At 40.1% G+C, this 20,246-nt stretch overlaps 1 protein-coding gene across 2 annotated transcripts; it reads right to left on the bottom strand.

Annotated features, from left to right (window-relative positions):
* Positions 1 to 1,378: 1,378 nt before the first annotated feature.
* Positions 1,379 to 20,135, bottom strand: LOC125008205 (cohesin subunit SA-1). 2 transcript variants are annotated; one of them, XM_047585333.1, is made up of 32 exons: positions 20,040 to 20,135; positions 19,586 to 19,676; positions 19,048 to 19,141; positions 18,556 to 18,780; positions 17,740 to 17,836; positions 17,342 to 17,418; positions 16,743 to 16,947; positions 16,123 to 16,268; positions 14,975 to 15,172; positions 14,517 to 14,615; positions 13,928 to 14,007; positions 12,642 to 12,749; positions 12,318 to 12,414; positions 11,966 to 12,068; positions 11,698 to 11,801; positions 10,970 to 11,062; positions 10,790 to 10,882; positions 10,389 to 10,589; positions 9,923 to 9,990; positions 9,741 to 9,828; positions 9,080 to 9,160; positions 8,153 to 8,245; positions 7,480 to 7,648; positions 6,903 to 7,036; positions 6,091 to 6,192; positions 4,425 to 4,558; positions 4,052 to 4,174; positions 3,521 to 3,699; positions 2,886 to 3,081; positions 2,572 to 2,673; positions 2,299 to 2,392; positions 1,379 to 1,808 (listed from the first exon to the last, which is right to left on the bottom strand). In XM_047585333.1, the coding sequence occupies exons 2-32, from the start codon at positions 19,612 to 19,614 to the stop codon at positions 1,758 to 1,760; spliced, it is 3,663 nt and encodes a 1,220-aa protein (XP_047441289.1). In that variant the 5' UTR covers positions 19,615 to 19,676; positions 20,040 to 20,135; the 3' UTR covers positions 1,379 to 1,757. The 2 variants fall into 2 exon arrangements, with proteins under 2 accessions (XP_047441289.1, XP_047441290.1); XM_047585334.1 differs by having other exon boundaries at positions 19,586 to 19,671; positions 20,040 to 20,132.
* Between the last annotated feature and the right edge of the window lie 111 nt (positions 20,136 to 20,246).

Genomic DNA, 20,246 nt, shown 5'->3' with positions numbered 1-20,246 from the left:
GGTTCTGAATGTGTTGTCCTCTTAATTCCTGAAATTAAACAGTGATAAAACTGAAATTCTTCTAATTGGTATCCCAGCTACACTTTCCAGTGCAAGTTGACCGCTTCCCTGTTCTCATCGATAGCTCCTCAGTCTGCCCCTCCCCTCAGGTTAAGAGTTTGGGTGTCATCCTTCACAGCACTCTTTCATTCAAATCCCACATCAGTAACACCACTCAAACTGCCCACTTTGACCTCCGAAATATCAACGGACTCTATTCCTCCCTCACCCCAACACTGCCTCCGTTCCTGTCCACAGCCTCATCACCTCCCGTCTGGATTACTATAACTCTCTCTTCGTCGGTCTCCCTCACTTGTCCCTCCATAAGCTCCAACTGGTCCAAAACTCTGCTGCACAAATCATCACCAAAAGCCCTTCTTCCCACCGTATCACTCCCATCCTACAGGAACTTCACTGGAATTCCCTACTTCTCCCTTCTGCATTTCCAAGTTTTATTTTATCCATGCGGTTTTATTAAATGCTGCAGATTGTCTGTCTGTTACTGTTTGAATGTTGCTTATTGTATGTTTCTTGTATTTGGATGTTTGAATGCTGTTTCTTTGTGCCCATTGGTGTCTATCTACTGTTGTATTCATCTCTTCCTTGACTTGAAAGGCGCTTCTTAATAAAATGTATTATTACTGGTATTATTATTATTAAATAATAATGATGAAAATTATACATAATAGTATACTTTAGCTATGTTTCTAGCTTCTAATAAATAACCATAACCACAACATGTTTTAAAAGAAAATTAAAATTAACTTGACTTTAGAGAACATTTTAAATGGAGTGAAAACAAATGCATTTTAATCTAATATTCTTGCACTGAATTATAGCTTTATGAAGGTTATAATGTTGATGTTATGTTGAAAACAGCATCAGAAAGGTGAAAATTCAAATACTTGATCATTTCGGAGGATGCACTTTGTGGTGCTGTTAAACTTGATGTGTCCATGCAGCAAAAGTAGTTGTCTCAAAAGCAAGACAAACCACAGCCCCAAAAATATGAATTCGACAGAATTTTATAAATGTATTTTCTCACTGTATAAACCCTCTAGCTTTATAGAATAACTCGCAGTGAAATCTTATCTTTCATTTATAAAGACTGTGAATGTGTTTTAAATCAATATTTTGTAAACAGTACAGTAGAAAATGTTTTACTTCATTTGGCTGAGAGACACACTGTGGAATGTAAACTCATGTCTGTATGATGAATGTGCTATAAAATTAATAAATTAACTACAGTGGTACCAAGATAGAAATGATCTATATGTATTTCTTAGTGTTCCCTTTGTTGTTCACATTATGATCTTATGTAAGACACATTCAGTTTTATTTTGTCCTGTGAATATAGTTTTTAATAAACATTAAACAAACAAGTGTTCAGAACAAATCAAAAGAGCCGTCACCAACAAGTGCAATATGTGATGAAATACAAAACGTGGAAAGCAGAAAATACTTTCATCTAACAGTGATCTAACTAAAGTGCAACACAACATTTATTTGTGAACATTTGTTATATTTTTTAGAACATTTTTCATATTGAATTAGAACAACTTTTGTCTCCAGACTTCATAATCAACAAAATTAGAGATTGAAACACATCTGAAAGGTGAACTCAGTTCAGATTAAAAGATGTCTCTAATACTGATCGCATCCAAAGTGTGAAACCACTGAAAATGCAAAACTGTTGAAGAGATGCCCCCGGACTGTCCTCAGTCAAACAGCTCGTCGAGGATACTGGCTGAGGTGTGACGAGTGGAGGGCTGCAGATCAAACACAAGGAAAGGAACATCTGAGGATGCCAGGAATGTGATCCTTAATGCTGCTCCAAGAGTCAGACGCCACAGGTCATGAAGCTATTTATACAGTATTCTTCATGGTTTAATGATACTACAGTAGAATGGTAGTAGAAGTCTGTAGTCGGCTCCACAAATAATGAGTAGAAATAAATTTCATAGGGAGTCATTCATCATCCAGTCTACAAAACATTCCTGTTTGGTTGAGGAATAACTCCCTAACTTCCTAACGACCATTATGTTAAAATGACATCATTATTCATATATCAGTCCATGTCATTATTTCATTTTTATAAATAAAAACTGACCTCTTATTATTAAGATTCCAGTTTACCCAGTTTAATTCAAATTTGAATTAAACTTTAAAATTACAAGAATTGTATACCTGAGGTAAACGCATATGTAATTAGTCTTTAAATGGTGCATAAACGTATACCACGTTTTTGAATGTTTTTACCAGTGTATATGCAGATTCACTGTCAGGTTCACTTTCGTAATCTTCAATCTCAGGCTCCTCTCTTTCTGAATCTTCGTCTTCAATCAGAGAAAGCCTAGACAGCACACACACACACACACACACACACACACACACACACACACACACACACACACACACACACACACACACACACACACACACACACACAGAGGTTGATTCTATGTGATCACACCTGGCTGAAAACAGCTTCCACATGATGAGAACAAGTATTCACATTTTGTAAATACGTACAAGTTGAGGTTGGAGTTGAGGTCCTGCTGCTCCTTGCCGGCCACAGTCTTGCTGGAAGAGAGCGAGAGTCGTTTGGTCGGCTTCACCTTTCGCATCTGTGACCTGAAGAGCGACAGAAGGTAAACTTTGGCAGAAATCTTTGAGTCATTTGTCTCTGACTGATTCCAAAGCTGACCTGGTTAATAAGGGACAAATTCATCATTTAGGACACAGCAGACGCTGTCCAACCACTGGCTGGTTAACAGAGAGTAATTGAACCATGAAAATTTCCAGCAGGACTTTCCAAACTGCTTTGATACTGCAACAGAGCCTACCCCGGGGAGAACTCCTCTTCTGACTCCAGCTCAGTTAGGACGCTGCCAACATCAGACTCTGTGGCTCTGGGTTTCTTGGAGGCCAGCTGCTTGGCTGGCTGTTTCTGGATGGTGGAGGTGATGGCAGGTGTGTACAGGCTGCTGGGGATGCTGCTATTTTCCAGCCAAGATCCTCTAGTGGTGCTGGACACCGAGCCTGGAGGAAGACAGAAGCCGGTGCAGAGGATTGTTAATTATTGCAATTAATTTTAAGAGGTTACAAAGCCACAGAAGATACAATCACAGCACCTGCACGGTTGACTCACAAACACAAAGACAGGTGTGTAGTAGGCAAAGAAGCAATTAGTCAGTGAAAGGTGGATCATTTAGGCCATATGCCAAGCAAACATACCAAATCACTGCAAAGTAAACTTATCTGACTTTTGACTATTGATAAGACAGAATAGGGAACAGAGAACTGTCAAGTTTTCTTCAGCCACTTAATCTCCATTAACAGTTACTTTGCTAATGGGAGGAATCAAAGCTAAGACAGAATTTTCCAACCGCTTGCTCAAACAATGTAAGTAGTAAGTAACACATTTTAAAAAAATAAATATGGAAAGTGTTTCCAATGTTTTGTGTCATATGTGTGTCACCCTGAGCTGTAGTCTTCTTGCGTTTTGCTACAGGAGTATCAGGTGGGGATAAAGCATCATCTTCCACCTCCTGCTCTCTGAACCTGGAGGTGGAGCGAGACAGCAAAGAGCGATGGTAGAGTCCGACTGGTGGCCAGGAGAGGGCAGCATCGGGACACTCTGATTTCAGAAAAGCAACTCTGGGAAGGGATGAGGACAAAGAGCATGGAAACCTTTGTTAATGTTTTCCATTTGTTGGGTTTATTGGATTTGTGCCAGAGATACTGAATCCAAATCAAACAAACACCACCTTTAATACACTAACTATATGAAAAGAATGAAAACGTAAACACTGATTACTGTGTATTTTTTTCTTTTGACAGTCCTGGAAACACTAGATTCAGACAATATGATGATGACTCTGTTAAGGCAGTACCATTAACTGTATGTCTGAACTGAGATCCAGTGCGTAAGCAACTAAGAGCTGACAGAAATATGAGCAAAAAGGCTGCTCCCACTGTGAGTCAACATATTTGTGTTTCTGCTTCTCACAGTTCGATGCGGTCCTGTTGCAGCAGCTTGAAACTGAACTCGCTGAGGATCTCGAAGAAGGCCACATTTGGATGCTGCTCCTCTCCCTCCTCCAACGCTCGCAATCCAAAACGTATACCGTCCCTGGCAGCAAACACACACAAAAACAAAAAGACATGATAAAATGAGAACAGAACAAACAGATGTTAGAGACCCATAACACAGAGTTAATGATAATGTAAATAGTCTGTAAATACATTATGTTTCTTTTATGCTAATGAAGCTATGGTGACTTCTAAAATTGCCACTGAAAATTAAAAAAAAAAAAAAAATGCATAAATAAGGTCATGAGTTTGTGAGTCTGTTTGTGTTTGTCAAGAGAAATGTTACTGACATGTGCAGGGCCACCAGTGGTTTGCGGACGCGATGGAGATCGATGCCAAAGCTCATAGCGAGCCTCTTGGCCAAGTCTCTAATCTCACTGAGATCCTGTTTGCCGCGCTCCTCGATAACCATCTCTGAGAACATCTGAACACACACAGACATGACTTCACATAGAGACACAACTGTTCAAACAGTTCTACAGATATGGAGAGAATGTACCACTTGTTTTAATGGTTAGTTAACTATGCAAAGTACTAAGAAATTCAAGGACTGATAGTAATTCTAAAAACATTTACAGTTGAGATGTGTTTGTATGTCAAACTAATAGAAATATGTGCTGCTGGATATTTGCTAGATGCTGTAAATAAACCACTGAGGATATATACGTATCTCTGATATAAATCATCTCAAAGTTCTGGTAGCTCATAAGGTGGATGTAAAAATCTACACCACCTATACATTATTAGATAGAAATTATGATTTAAAAAAAACAGGCGAAGATGAATCACATTAGAACTTTTACATTTTTGTTTAAAAAATGTACAACCAATGAAATTCTACTGAAAACAAACATGATGCTTCTGGTTTCTTACAGCTCAGTCTTATTTGCACAGGATCAGTTTGGCACATCTTGACTTGGGAACATTTTTTCTCTCTTCTTTTCAAAAATGTTCCAGATCTGTCAAGTTGTGAGGGCCTCTCCTGTGCACTGCTCTCTTTCCAAGTCCCCACACAAATTTCATGATTCATGTATGATCAGGCCTCAGACTTGGGTCCTTTCAAAATGCACATCTTTTTCTTGAAGGCGTTTCTTTGCTGATTTGGATGTGTGCTGTGGGTCACTGTCAAGCTGAGCAGTGAAGGCTCTTTTCGTTTTCAACGTTCTAGCAGAAGGTTCTGCAGAGGAAAGTCAGCCTCAAATATGATGCTGTGACCACCATGACTCACTGAGGACGTGGTGTTCTTTTTGCTGATGTGGTCAAATTGAAACAATGCAGAATGTTTGTAACACACTGAGAAACATCTGTCAGGTTTAAGTAGCTGCTATTTTTCAGTGCAAAGATTTTTCTCTGATATGGAAACAAAACTAAACTGAGCACAGCCAAATGACTTAACTCTCAAGAGAAGGGGCAAGAAGGAAAACGTGGAAGGAAGTACAATGCAATCATGGATCAGTTTTTTACCTGCTACAATCTGAGGCCTGTTGTTTTACTACTAATTACTTTTTAGAAAACTGGAACCACTGGCCATGACCTGTTATTTTATCTATGATCTAAGGAGATTCACAAAGCTGGCCTTGGATTACATTGATGCTGAAGAAAACTTAAAATTCCTAGATGAGCAATAAGGATTTCTTTCCTTCCTCAACTCACACAGATTATGTGTTTCATATCTTTATATTCAGAGCTGATTTTTCACATTATGAATAGTTTCAAATCATCCATGAGCTGTGTCCCATCCACTGCTGCTGTACCAGCTGACACTAGTAACTAACCTCCTGTTGTGTTTTTTAACATCAGTGTGCACATTTCACCTTACACAGCATCACTGCCTCACCTCTCCTCCTCCTCACCCCCACTACAACCCTCCCACATCGTTCCAGTGAGTCGCCCTAAACAATACAGACGCTCAGAAAGAAATAATTAGAGGCCGATTTGTGACATGTAAATGCACACCTGCTGCAGACTCAGACAGAGAGTCTTGGCGCTCTGGATGGGGTTGATGAGCTTGGTCTTGCTCACTGTCTCCTTAATGATATCCCCAAAGTCTTTAAAGTACTGGAGAAAACAAGACAAGAGACAATCATCAATCTATTTACTGAATGTCTGAAAATATAGAAATTAAAACGTCTTTCTGAACCATCTATGCTTCTTTTAGCCACCGTCATCTCTGACTCATTCAGCACCTCGCTGGTTCCATAACAGATTTTCTCACCCTCCTCCACTCTCTTACAGCTTATATTTTTTATATTCCTAACCCACCAGACTCCTCAAAAGAGACAGTCTATTTCTTGAACATTTTGTCTGACGATCACTAAAACCTTATTTTGCTTTTATATGCGCAAAGTTCACCTTTACTGTTGCCAAGTTAGGCAAACAATGGGCATGTGGGTCATCAATATCATAGATTAACCTTCGAAAACTTGTAAATTATGATTCTTCACAGTCATACAATCAACAGCTGTGTGTACGGCAGAGGAAACAGCCATACATAAAATTGAAAATTGGTGAAAAGGCGAGTGATGTCCAAAGTCAGTTTTAACATGGTCGCTAACATTTACTATCTCACCACTTCACACACACAGCTCCTGTTTGTTAACCTAGCAACAATAAAACTGAAATATTGACAGAAGATTTGACAAAGGGTCAGAGTCAGCAGTCCAATCAGAAAGACACTGGCTATATTTTAGCAAAATGAAAGATTCCAATGTGTGTGTGTGTGTGATATGGCTGGGCTAAAGAGACTAAACAATAAACGGTCCCTCCACCTTGCTGTAGTGCTTGAAGACATCAGTGGCGGCCGTGAGGTCCAGCACCCCGTAGACGATCAGCTTACAGTAGCCTGCCAGCTGGTTGCGCTTCTTCTGGAGATTAGTGATCTTCTTCTCCTCCTCATCCTCATCTAGACAGGAGAGCAGAGTTAGAGGAAATGAAAAGGGAAAGATGGAGGAACAAGCGATGAGATGTTAAATTTAGAAATGTTGAGGCAGAAAGCAAACATTCAGGTGTTTATAAGGCACTGAAAGACACGGAGCAAACAGGAAAGACGTACAGCTTCTAATACAAGGTAGCTGGTATTTATCTCGGGAATTGAAGAACATCATGAAACAGAAAAAGAGATTAGTTACAGAAGAAGACTCTCAAAACAAGACATCAAACACTATGTCCGGAGGCACAGATGAGGTTAGAGTCCTTTGGGAGCACTCTGTTATTTTTCTTGGTGGATGAGTTATGTTTGAGAAAGTGCTCAGTTGAACACTGCCAGACAACAGTGTGGAAAGTAGCACAGTTCATGTTAATATTTATAAAGAGTAGGCGTTATTTTGTCTGTTGGTGTCAAAATACCATTGAGCTCGGCATCGTCAGCATCAGTGAAGACGTAGTCTATAAGGAAAGCAGCCAGCTCAGAACGCAGCGCATCAGATGGCAAGTGGACGAGTGCTTGGAGGGCGGGTTCGGAGCGGACCGAAGTCACGCTGTACAACAGCAGCAAGTCACACAGCTGCAAAAACGCCTGTAGATGGAAGAGCAAACCCATTACTTGTTGTAGCCAAAGAACAACATTTACATCTATGTTGACCTCAACCTTTGTCTAAAATATCAGTTAGATTGTGTTGCATAACTTAGGAATAGCAAGTCTCTACATAAATTTTGAAAAGTATTTAAACATGGAGGGACACTTATCATTCATATTATCCACATAAACTCCTGTCATGTTTTGAAAAGGCATGTTTCTGCATGCAAGGTGATAACTTTGTACTCCAGAGTGATACGACCAGAAAAGCAAGAACATTCAGAACTCTTCCACCTATTCCAGTTGCATTTGCTACTGGAAAAATCAGCAGCGCTACAAAGACTTTGGTCCTAAACTTCTGATGCTTCATTCTGTAACAGTCTGTCACAAAATTACTGTAGGTCAACAATTTTGTATTGACAACAAAAGTCTTTAAGCCTTTATTGCACAAACAACACTGCTCCAGTCTTAGTGGAAGGATGTTCACTGTAACAAAGCTCTTACCTGATCTCTGACCTCAGCCAGGTTCAGAGCCAAACATGTCTGACAGACGCTGCAGAACGAACGCACCTCCTTCCTCAGGCGTCTCAGTTCCTCCTGGGAGAGAGTGAAGGGATGGAAGGACAAAAATCTGACATTTATTTACGTTTCAATTAGTGTGTGCTAAAGGATTATTGTGCAAGGCAATAACTTTCATCTGTAAGGAAATACACAGCTAAATTCAGTTCCTTGTGGATCAGCATCAAACTGAATTAAAAACAAATTTCTCTTGTATTTGAGTTGCATTTAAAACAAATCGTATATTTGAAATTAAACTGTAAGAACAGCACCCATGTGGCTTAAGTTGTTGGCAACACACTTTGAGAGGTTTTTAACTATTCAAAATAATTACTGATCATTTTGAGTTAGTGTGCACTGACAAATACAATTCACCAGCCATCGTTACTGACTGTCTTTGGTGTTTGAGTAATGAAAACAGACAACATGGATCTGTGTGTTGTCTCCCTGTTAATGAAAACACTTAAATGGCTGCATGAGTAATAATGACACACTCAGGGTGTGAAAACGAGAGTGAGAAAAAAAAAAAAACAGCAGAAAAAGTGAAAATGAGCTCAGAAGAGAGCAGAATGATAAGGTGAGCAAAGATTAAACACAGGAAAGAGCTAAAATGAGACGAACAAAAAATAAATTCAAACAGCAAGAGAAAGAGTGAACCAGTGGGAAGTAAGTGTCACTGTGGGCTCCGTCACGCTCTGCTCAGACTCAGACTGCTGCCTTACATGTCTGCTGTCGCTGAACAGACCAGACCAGAAGAGCTCTATAGAGGTATTGATCATGTACATTGATAGATAGATCCTATCAACATCGCTGAGTGAGTGATGGTCAAACTTTCAGAATTTTTAATTGCTGACACATAAAACAACAAGGCACCTCGGGGGGCTTGGAGTTGACCACATTCACTTTGGCCCACATCAGGTGAAAGGCTGCACACTTCAGAGCCGACACCATGAGCTGAAAACAGAGGGGAGTTAAGATGAGCTAATTAGGTACATTAGTGAAAATGAATGGATTCTAATATAACAGCCCTGCACTAAATCATAGCTTCACGAAGTTTATGGTGTCCAGCGTTTGTTTAAAATAACTGAGCTGTGGATCCAACTTCATTGTGGAGGCTGTGGTTTGTAAAACTATTGTATTGTACCAACATGTTTCCACTATTTTGACAATGCAATTTTAGTCAGTGGGCTGGGCTGAATAACAGAAACACTTTTCAGTTTATCAGCACCATAAACTAGACGTTGCAAGTGAGTGTACATAGAAAATATTTTCCCTTAAACCTTCAAATCTGTTCGCTATCTGAAACAAATACTGTCATGATAAAAATGAAACACTCTTGAAACACGCTTGATTGCAAAATAGTCAATAAACAACTGTTCAAATAAGCTTCGTTTGTGAAGCAATTGTTCTTTACGTGATCAATTTTCAACTTCAGGATGCCAACACTGGCAACCCCATCTTGCTTATTATTTGACACAATAATAAAATAACAAAATTCACAACAATCTCCATCAAATATGAAACAGTCATAAACCTCCTCGTTAAACTCCCTGGACTCAATCCTGCTCTTCAGTAACTTAAGGCAGGGGTGAAACAGCTTCCAGCCAGTCAGGTCTTTAGCACTGGAAAAAATTCACACACAAACAGGACATGGTCACACACTTCACTGTCAGGTGTAGTCAGTATTGCGTCTATGTGTTAAATATAAGAACTCACCTGCTCAAAGCCGCAATCCTCTTCAAGGCGATGGCTGCACAATATGTGTCACCCTCATCAGCAGTACCCTGGGTTTACAATCACACACTCATGAGGGGAGAGATACGATGCAGTTAAACGATGCACTTAAACTTTTCACTGAAAAAGATATGCTTTTATTAACACCATTGTTATGCATGTCTAAAACTTATAGTTTCTTTATGCTCCTGTAGACATCTGAAATCAATTATATGGTAATTCAATAGTACGACAAATATGAAGTGGGACATCTACAGCTACCAGTACTTTACCAATCACCATTAGTATACCAATAAATTGGTCCATCACAATTTTGTGGAGGTCATATTTATTTAATAAGTATAATGAGTGTTGCTGTTAATTTGACTTTAATTTGTTAAAGTCAAACTGGGTCCCATGGAACCATTTCCTACAAGGCCATATCAGGCAAAACACAACGTTTTGTCACCTGCAGCATGTCGTTTAAGTTGGTGCAGAAACATTCGGTCAGATGATCCAACAGCTGGCTGAATGCCAGGTGTACACGGGAGGAAAAGGTGTAACAGTCAGAGCAGAGAGTGCTGGCCAGATGGGCACAAGCTTCCAGCACAGTGACCTCGGTGTGCTTCTCTATGATCCTACATATCTGGGACAGCAGCAGGTCCAGGTGCTGAGAGAGCAAGTAACAATCAGCTGAAGTACTAGTCCAACATCTGCTGGCTACCGTCACAGGAATATGACTACTACTTTAAAAATTATCTCACGGTGGTTCAACTGGTTATATGATTACCATTTGTTTCTTGTTCTCTTTCTAAAGAGAGTTAATTCTAATGATTTAGCCATTCACATATTTCTGACCATTTTTTTTACCTTTTCCAGCCACTTAGCACTGCTGTACATCTCTAACTGGAAGTAGAGGGGAGCTTTGAGAAGCAGCGTCATCTTCTCTGCATCTGCTGAGTACTGCAGGTCAATAAAAACACCAGCTCAGCATTAATGTGCAATGACAACACAAATAATGTCTTTGTATAGATAGTAAGAGCTCTATACCTTTGCCAGCAGCTGTGGCAGTAAGGGGATGAAGTGTGTGGTGATACGTCTCTTGTCTTGTTCCTGGATCTTCCTAGCCTTCATACTCAGGGTCTAATCTCACGGTAACAACCAGGAAATAGTCCAGTAGCACATGAGAGAAACAGAGAAACAAATACACATACAAACGTGTTCCTCTGTGTTCAAAATAATAATCAATTTTATGTTCAAGAAATGTTTAAGATGTTTCACAGCCTTGTAAATATTGAAAAGGTGGTTGAATTCACCCTCAGCTCTTCACATTTATTTATTTGCTCATGTGCTTTGGTTTGATCAGACTGACCCACTAGAAGGAATCAATCAGACTGAGGGGGCTGGTGTGATCTGTTCAATCCCCTACTCTGGGTAAACATTAGGCAACGTGACAAGCATGTTAATGCATATATATTCATATTGTGCTGTGTAAACAGTTGTATTTAAATCTCTGGTTAGAATGATTTCAGGCGTACTTAGGAAATGTTGTTAAGTAAATGATATCTGTTCTGGAATAGGATGAAAATCAAATCTGAGGAAACAATAACAAATGTATAAGAACAGGAACTAATATTTATACCCATGACCTGGTACATATGGTACATATATTTCATGTATGCATTTGGGAGACTCAAAACTTTTAGTATCACAGAATAATTTGCCTATTTTTTTGGGGGGCAACAGAAGATTATGTATGTACAGTACGTTTCTCCCACCTTTTTGCCTTGGGTTCGGCCGACAGGTGGGGTTGCATGTGCTGCCTGCCTCATAGCACACATCATCAGCTCTATGAGCGCCCCCTCTTCCTCATACATCAGACCTGACAAACAAAAAGGTCTGATCTGAGAGCATAAAAAAACAAAAACAAAAAAAGAGCAGGTGCCACTAACTTTGCTGTCTTCATCTGCAATCTAAACACACCAGTAAGATAAGTTATGCTGGAGTAATAGAGAGGAATCACAGGTGACAGTTTTATCTTCTCACCAGTGTCCTGTAGCAGCATTTCTGTCATTGTCTCCCAGTCTCTCAGCTCAGAGCCTGCCACAGCCCACAGACTGTCCACCAGGTACGTCCCATGATCATGGAACTGGTAAAGATAGTGTCTTAGATTTACTTCAGGTGTCAAGCACCAGTGCATCAGTGACTATAGTTTTACTTCTGAACCAGACATTTTAGCCTCTTTAGTCAGTCCCTGCTTCTTAAAAATAACAGTACCGATGTAATAAGAGCTTATACATACATACTGTTATAATAATAACCAGTTGTTTTGATTTGGACATGGTGACACAAAGAAGAAGCGGAACAGAGATGAGACACAGATGGAAACAAACGCTACCTCACTCTGGATGTAGAAGGCGATGAGGATTTGAACAAAGGCTGCATTCTTGCTTTTTTGATTCTCCTGGTTTTCACTGGGAATCACACTTTTCAGCCTGACAAACATGCATAAGTAACTTTCATGCTGGATGAACCAAATATAAACAATTAACTAATTGCAGGAATGAGGTTATGACACAGTGGCAGTGTTAGTATCATGACATAACAACAAACAGAGTGATTGTTAAATTCAAAATGAGTTACACATGCAAAACTGCACCTTAAAGCAAAAGAGGCAGCAGTTGTGAATACATTTGTCCAACATTGTGAGATGAAAGCGTACTTGTTGTAGAGGAAGGCACCGGCTGCAGACGACAGGCCTCGGTGTGAGGCGTAAACCAGGGGATAGATGTGGCCACACTCATCCTCTTTCAGACCTTCCTCTGTCCACCTGCATGTACAAACACATTAAAAGGAGAAACTAAGTTGCACACATTAATTAAATAAAGTCAAAAAACGCTGTTCATTAAGCACTATATTATTTTTTCCCGATTTTTTTTTTCTGCCATTTCTTTTGAACATTGTACAGATATTTGTTACATATAATCCAAAGATCTTTAATCATCAGGCATTTCATTCCCACATTTTACATCTATTTTTGATTAAGCCTAAAAGCACGAAATTCACACTTAAACGAGTGCAGGGTGTTGGCAACCTCACGCTGTGAATCATTAGCAAATATGACAAAGAGTGTTTTCACAATCACAAGTGATCATCACACTTGAGTGAGCATTTGGCTTTCTCACATAAAATGTTTTTTTTTACTCTGGTTTTGATGAGTGTCTCATTAAGGCAAAATGAATACGCCGATGTATCCCAATGCTTATGTCCTTCTGAATTATGGTGGCTCCCACTACAAAGTATGCTAAGACTGACAAAAAAATCCCCAAACTGATCATTAAAGGTGCAGGGATTCTTTAAAATGAGACAGATTAAGATGTATGTATGTAGAAGATGCTAATGGGTGGTATGGCAACACTGCTTTCCACTGCATTCGCAAATTATAGACTGTCTGTAGAAAAGGCCTTTTAAAAACAATGTAGAAACATTTTTTATCTACAATTAAACACAAGCCAATCAAGCTAAAACACACTCAACAATATCTTTGCTAATTAAAGGCAATGCAGAGAAAACAAAGCTTTGTTTTCTTCAAGGTTCTCAAAGCTCTTGTTTTCGTCTTTGGTTTCTTCACTGATGCTAAAATATGTTAGAACTAATTTTTCATTTAAAAAAATACTCTTAATGGTAAATGTAATGTTTATTATATACTTGTGCAGTGAATTTACTAAAGGATTAATCAACTATTAATATAAAATATAAATGATAGATTAATTGAACAAATATTGATTGTAGCAGCCCTAATAAGGCACAAAGACAAAATATCCAAGTATTAGGTAGCAGTTTCACATGTTTGAAACTCAAAATACGACTCTTCAGTCTGAACAGCTAAAAAGGCCACACATTAGACCAGTAATATTTACCATATTTGGTTTGTTTTGGTCTCCTGAGATGAAATTCTTAAATTGTACATTTCTCAAAATGGCACAAAGACAAAAAAAAATCCCTCACTGTTGAATCAGCAGCAAGAGATTGACCACTTCCACTGCCACGTCTGGGTCCTTGTCCAGCACCATGCTGAGAATCCTTTCCTGAACACACACACACGCACATTCAGACATGGAGTGGCACAGACACACACACAGACTAACATGTAATCACGCCAAAAAAACAGACACTGTACTGTATGCACAGACAGGCATAAATGTACCCACACCCACACACTCCCTCTGATCAGACACTAAGCCACGGCATAAAAAAAACATTTATCTGCGGCTGCACATGTGGCTCAGAAGGGGTTTTATGTGTTTGAGAAGAGCTTATTAACCATCAGTAATTGGCAGCAATTAATGCATCCAGACACATGCCCAGACAAAGGATGAGACCATAACAACAAACGGGAACAGGCAAGGAAATGTGGGGAGAAGGCGTTAAATATTGGGAGGAGAGACATGGACAGACAGCATAAAAGAAACAATACAAAAAGCTGAAACAATAGATTAAAGGAAGATTCTGAGACAGACAAACAGACGGGGGGAAAACAGGGGGAGAAAAGACGCATTAAATGAGGCGCTGAATCCAATCCAGAGGGAAGCCTCACTTTAAATCTGCTGGTGAAAAGCTCCAGGCGGCCAATGAATTCCTTCTCCTGGTACAGATGCTGCAGGGCACGTACACACTGTAGACGCACTGGACTTTGCTGAGAAAAGAGAGGTACAATAAAACACTTTCTATAACCTGAATCAAACTAATTCCCAGGTGCGTTCATAGTGGACATTTCTGTTTGCGGTTCTGGTGTCTGTCTGCAGATATTCAGCAGCATTGTCTCGTGTGAGAAGCACTCAGAGCCTACACAGCATGAATATCAAAATAAAAGAAGCTGCTTAATTCAGAAACAGTTCCCTATACAATTCAGGGCTTGTCAACGGAGTCTCCATCGTTGGTCTGTGGAGGCCAGAAGACAGACATGTGCTACTGCTGTTACACATGATATTTCCCACTGTAAATAGTAAAGGAATGACTTCATAGTAACACTTTGCCCTTCGTATTTGTGTTTACTTTGTCATGCAGGGTCCATCCCAGGTATTTCAGACATCCATCGTTTAGGAAGTTCTCGGGGTCCTTTCTCAGCCAAAGGCCCAACTCCTCAATGCATGCTGCCCGGATCTCAGGGAGTCTGTCCCGATAACGGTGCACAAACACACCACGGAAAGTTGCGTTCATCATGGAGGAGAGCTCTTCACTGTTCTCTCGCAACTGCAACATAGAAAATAGATGCAGCCATACTCACATATATACAAGAATACGTCAGTAACTCAAATGATTTTTTCATACACCAGCCAATCGTTCAAGTCAGCAATAATTATCAGTGCAGTTACTAGACAAGGAGAAATGATATCACCCAACCTGAGGAAGTGCTGTCTCTATAGACCATTTCATTATTCATAACAAGTGTAGAGGGGTGGACTTTTGCACAACTCAATACAAGCCTTAATTATATTAGGGCTTTCGTTTATAGAATTAGGGAAGTGGGTACAGTCTTAAGTTGCTAGTAAGGTATTAGCCTTGACATCACCAGCCAGTGTCGTGAAGTCCAGCACTGGCAAGATGGTGACGAACAAAGACACAGCACTGAGCTTCAAAACTGGCCTTAGCCAGACTCATACTTTGATACGAATTACACAGCATTTACATTTAATTATGTTTCAACTGATACAGAGAAAAAAATACCTGAACTGGATAATCCTACATCAGAGACATTGTGTGTCACTGCATAAAACCCACCAAAACAATTCGATTGTTTGGGTGGGTTTTGATGGAAACTGATTGTGTTCTGGGCCAGAGTGGTTCCAGACCAGGTTTATGCCACAAAACATCTGTATGCGGGGAAGTTAGTCCAGCTTCCAGGCTTTGTACTAACTGTTGTTCCCATAATTCCAAATCTGGAGAGAAAGATCTGAAACGGTATCAAGTAAATTATGTACTCTGGCTGAATGTTCTCTTCTAATCAAACCATTTAAAACCAACCACATGGTCAGTTTGTATATTTCAGAAATATTGCTTTGAACACTTGGACATTTATCCTTGGTGCTATCATCCATTTCTTTGTATAAAGGCGACATCATTGCTCCGATGTCATGACCTTCATGTTTATGTACACTGTGTGTGTGTGTTTGCACTGGACTCAGTATTTTTGCATGTCTCACCTCATTGATGGTGGCCTGAAGCTCAGCCAGTCTATCAGAGGATCTGTCATGCGCCCTGGTCTCCACGTCGTACCGTCGCTGGGTGGTCTGTAGCCGAACCGACCCAACCACAGCCACTTCTACTAACCCCGTCATCAACTTCATGGCTAATAAAGAAAAATAAAATAAGAGTCTACACAACACTGACAGTGCTGCATCTATCAACATGAGTCGTTTTGCTCCAATTTACAGAAAAAAACTAACAAGATAAACCATTATTTTCTACCTTTGGGGAAAAGGTACTCCCAGTAAAAGCATTAGTCACATTAGAGCCACAATGTATCTTGTATTTAAGAAACGAGTAAATTCTTGCCAATAATGTATGATACTTAACAGCCTAATCACATTATTGACAAGCTGCTGATCTTCTTTTTGTTGTGTGGCAAAATCAATCTATCAAAAGGTATAAATGACCTATATAATAGGTCATTTATCAGTCCGATTGTATTTTGGACATCAAGTGTAAGTTTTTAACCCCAATGAAGAAAAATGTTTTTTATTTATCAGCAAAATAAACTGTAGAAATCATTGCGTGTATGTGTGTGTGTGCGCGTATGTGTGTCTACTTTATGCCAGCTTACCAAGAAGGGTACTAGTGTGCCTGAAGGCTCGGACCTGAGAGTCGGACAGGCCAGTGAGCAGCGCCAGCAGGGACGGGAAGAGGAATTCATCATAGATGAGATTATTCTGACAGGAGCGCACTAGAACCCTAGCGAACTCACACAGCCCAGCCCTGAAATGCCTCAGCTGGGGACCTGGAGCGCATAAAGGGTACCTCACTGAATCCTAGAGGAAAAGGAAGAAACAAGCTAAGAAAACAGCTTTAACTACCTACATTACACTAAGTACTGTGATTTGAGACAGAAACGTGTAGTTTGTTCTCCAACACAATAGCAATTACGTTAGAGGAAAACCAAAGTGATTAACTCATTAATGTGCTCATTTATCAGCATTAGATTTTAATTATTGCGTTCCATCATGCCGTGCTCCATCCTTCCGGTCGTAATCTCTTGGGACACGGAGGTCATTTGAGTTGCTCAACTTATTTGTATAAAGAAGAAAGATGAAAACTAAATTCAAACTTCAATACAGATAATGTGAAAAAGAACAATGAATAATGTTTTTTTGTAGGATACACTTCTACAAAACTCTACAAAAATGATTATTTTGTTTCTCTCACCTCATTGAACTCTTTGGTTAGTGTGCTGATGATCTCTGCATTCTGCATGCTGTCCAACATCTCTCTGCTAACAACACCTGGACAATACATAAAAAAGAAAATACAGATCCACATTAAGATTTAAACTCAAACAGTGTGTCCACCTGTACCTCTGCAATCCAAATATTACAATAATTGTGGCTCTTTTCTTTAACCAGAAATTGCACCTTTCCACCATTTTCCTTCCACTGTCACAAAAATAATGATATTGTATTCACAACAGACAAAGGATTAACACAGCACCTAGACATCGTAAGCATACTGAAATATCAATACTGCTGGAAACGGAAAGATAATCTCTCAAACAATGACCCCCACCCCCTAATACCCATCTCCTGGCCCCTCTCTTAACCTCTGACCTCCACATCCGCAGGACTTCACAATGAAGTTGATGAGGACCAGAAGGCCCTCCTCTCGGTCCTGCTTGTAGCTGTCCAGCCACTCGTCCACCACCGTCTTAAGATTGACAGGGAGAAAACAGCCAATGAGAACACTGCGCACAGATCAAAGGACAGATGGATATAATAAGAATATACCATTTGAACAACATTATTGATTTGAGCTTTAACGTTCTCTCCTGGCACTGGCCTTTTGGGATTTTCTCTGTAACATATGGGGTCTGCGCGCTCCATCCTTTAGCCATTATACCTGTATTTTTTGACTTTCTTAAATGCCAGTTTTATTCACCAACATTAAAAGGTCCAAATGAGCTAAGATATATGAAAGATTTTCAAAACAGATTTTCTGAAGTATTTCCAGATTTGCTTAATTTGCTTCTCCCTTGTTCCTTCATTCAGAACCACCATCTTTACTGTAGTGACACTCTTTATTGCTGCTCATGACACTTCTTTGTCCTCCCTTTCTTACATGGTCCTCCTTTTGTAGTCTCAGCCCAAAGAAAATGGTCATAGCACAGCCAATACTTAAAATTGACTAGGGCTGTCAATCATTGACTACATGGACCAATCAGAGTGCCCCTTCCTCTTTGCGTATCAAAGGCGATTCTCTCGGATCACATCAGTCAGCCAGTGACTGCATGTGATAACCCCTTTCATTGTCAGCTAGTTTCCCTTCTCATTACACATGCCAACATCAGGACCTCCTTCCATTCATGTGTTTATCTCCGTGTTACCTTCCCCCTTTCTTCTATGCTCTTCAGCTGAGGGTTCGCTCACCACCATGGCACTCTTTCCAGAGCAGACAGCGTCGTAGATGTCCTTTGCACTGATACCCTGGCTCCCCTTGTTCAGGCTCCTCGCGGGTCTAGGGGAGACCTGCCGGGATGTCCCATGGGAGGGTGGCTGCTGCTGCACTGAGGGGTCCGGATGTGTGGGGATGGGGCTATTACTAGGCCTGGATGTCACCCTCAATGAAGGATTACGCTTGGGTCTCTTGGGTGGCTTGAGATGAAAGAGATTTATTTAGGGATTTAGCATGAATTGATGTACTCAACTGAACTAGTGGAAATCTTGACAAGATAAAGAATAGGCATTAGATATGTATTAAAATGTTGCTGCTGTTCTGACTACAAGTTGTACTGATCCTTGAATCTAAGGATTGACAATACTGTAAAAATAACAAACTCAGACAAGACCATAGCCTTGATCTATTCGCTGGCTAAATGAATAGTATCTCAGTGACAGTGAAATATTTCTAAAGAGATTTACCAGTTTCACACTTGGTTCTCTGACATGCTTTCTGCGTTTTGAGGACTTCAGTGTGACCTCGTAGTCACTGCCAGAGTCTGAAATTCCATCAGGACTAAAACACAAGGAAAATAATTTGATTAAGACAAACTGAAGCGTTAGCAAATCCTTATTACCAGGTCTACATAGCTGGGCAGGTATTTTGCACCATAGATATTAATTTGTACTCATTGAGTTAGGTCAGTGTTTCTCAATTCCGTTTCTCGGGATCCACTGCCCTGCATGTTTCCGATGTTTCCCTCCTCCTCCACACCTGATTCAAATGATCAGCCCGTCTTAAAGCTCTGCAGTGGGTCGATAAGGAGCCATTCATTTGAATCAGGTGTGGTGGAGGAAGGAAACATCCAAAACATGCAGGGGAGTGGGTCCCGAGGAACGGAATTGAGAAACACTGAGTTAGGTTGAGGTTGACAGTGTCAGAGGAAATTTTAGCAACACCTTACTGGTATTTAGTCCCTTAAATAAGAGACTATTACCATGCAGTCTTGGGTAAATTTACCTGTCTGACTCTGACTTTTCAGTGTCCATTTTGACCCGTGTCACAGGAAGGCACCTGAGGATATTGGATGGCTGGTTCTTGCAGACCTTTTCTTCAGCAGGAAGCAGTGTGAAGGAAAATGAGAAAAGAAAAATTACCCTAAATAAAAGACCAACTAAAGTTAAAACTAGTTGGATAGGCTAAACCTAGCTTGTCCTTTTGATAAGCGATAACTAGCCTGGTTCAAATTATTATTCATGGTCTTGAAAAGAAAGCGTTTTAATTTTCCTGGCCAACAGACAAATGTGCAAGACATGATAAAACGGAGACAAAATGTTAGCTAAAAACGACCCATCGATTAGCGATCTCCATCGTGCTAATTGACCTGTTTGTCAATGTTAAAGTCTTTAAAGAGGCAAAGCGGCAAAACACAAAGCTACAACTCATAATTGCAATTAAAAAAACATTTTACCACCTGATAATGTAATTATTCACCACCGTGTCCCCCTTTTCGCAGTGTTTTACATTATTTTTATCTCCCTTCGTGACGCGGCAACGATCAATAGCGCGAATAACTACGTAGAGCGGTTCTAGGCGCTGATTGGCCACGGCCTCATCTACCCGGGAGCTGATTGGTCCTTCTGGAAAGTCACTTGATCGCGATTGGTCATTTCTAAAACTT

Source organism: Mugil cephalus, chromosome 5 (assembly GCF_022458985.1).
Source record: "Mugil cephalus isolate CIBA_MC_2020 chromosome 5, CIBA_Mcephalus_1.1, whole genome shotgun sequence".
NCBI lineage: Eukaryota > Metazoa > Chordata > Actinopteri > Mugiliformes > Mugilidae > Mugil > Mugil cephalus.
The sequence above is the reverse complement of the archived record's forward strand: the minus strand, read 5'-3'. Positions and strand labels throughout refer to the sequence as shown.

What these genes read in the sequence shown, in the direction of transcription:
- LOC125008205 (XM_047585333.1), bottom strand. Translation starts at nt 19,614, where the DNA reads ATGGACACTGAAAAGTCAGAGTCAGACAG. An exon ending in TTCAGGCCACCATCAATGAG is followed by an intron (nt 15,173 to 16,122) that starts GTGAGACATGCA and finishes TCTATGTTGCAG; the next exon opens with TTGCGAGAGAACAGTGAAGA. An exon ending in GTGCTAAGTGGCTGGAAAAG is followed by an intron (nt 10,590 to 10,789) that starts GTAAAAAAAATG and finishes TTGCTCTCTCAG; the next exon opens with CACCTGGACCTGCTGCTGTC.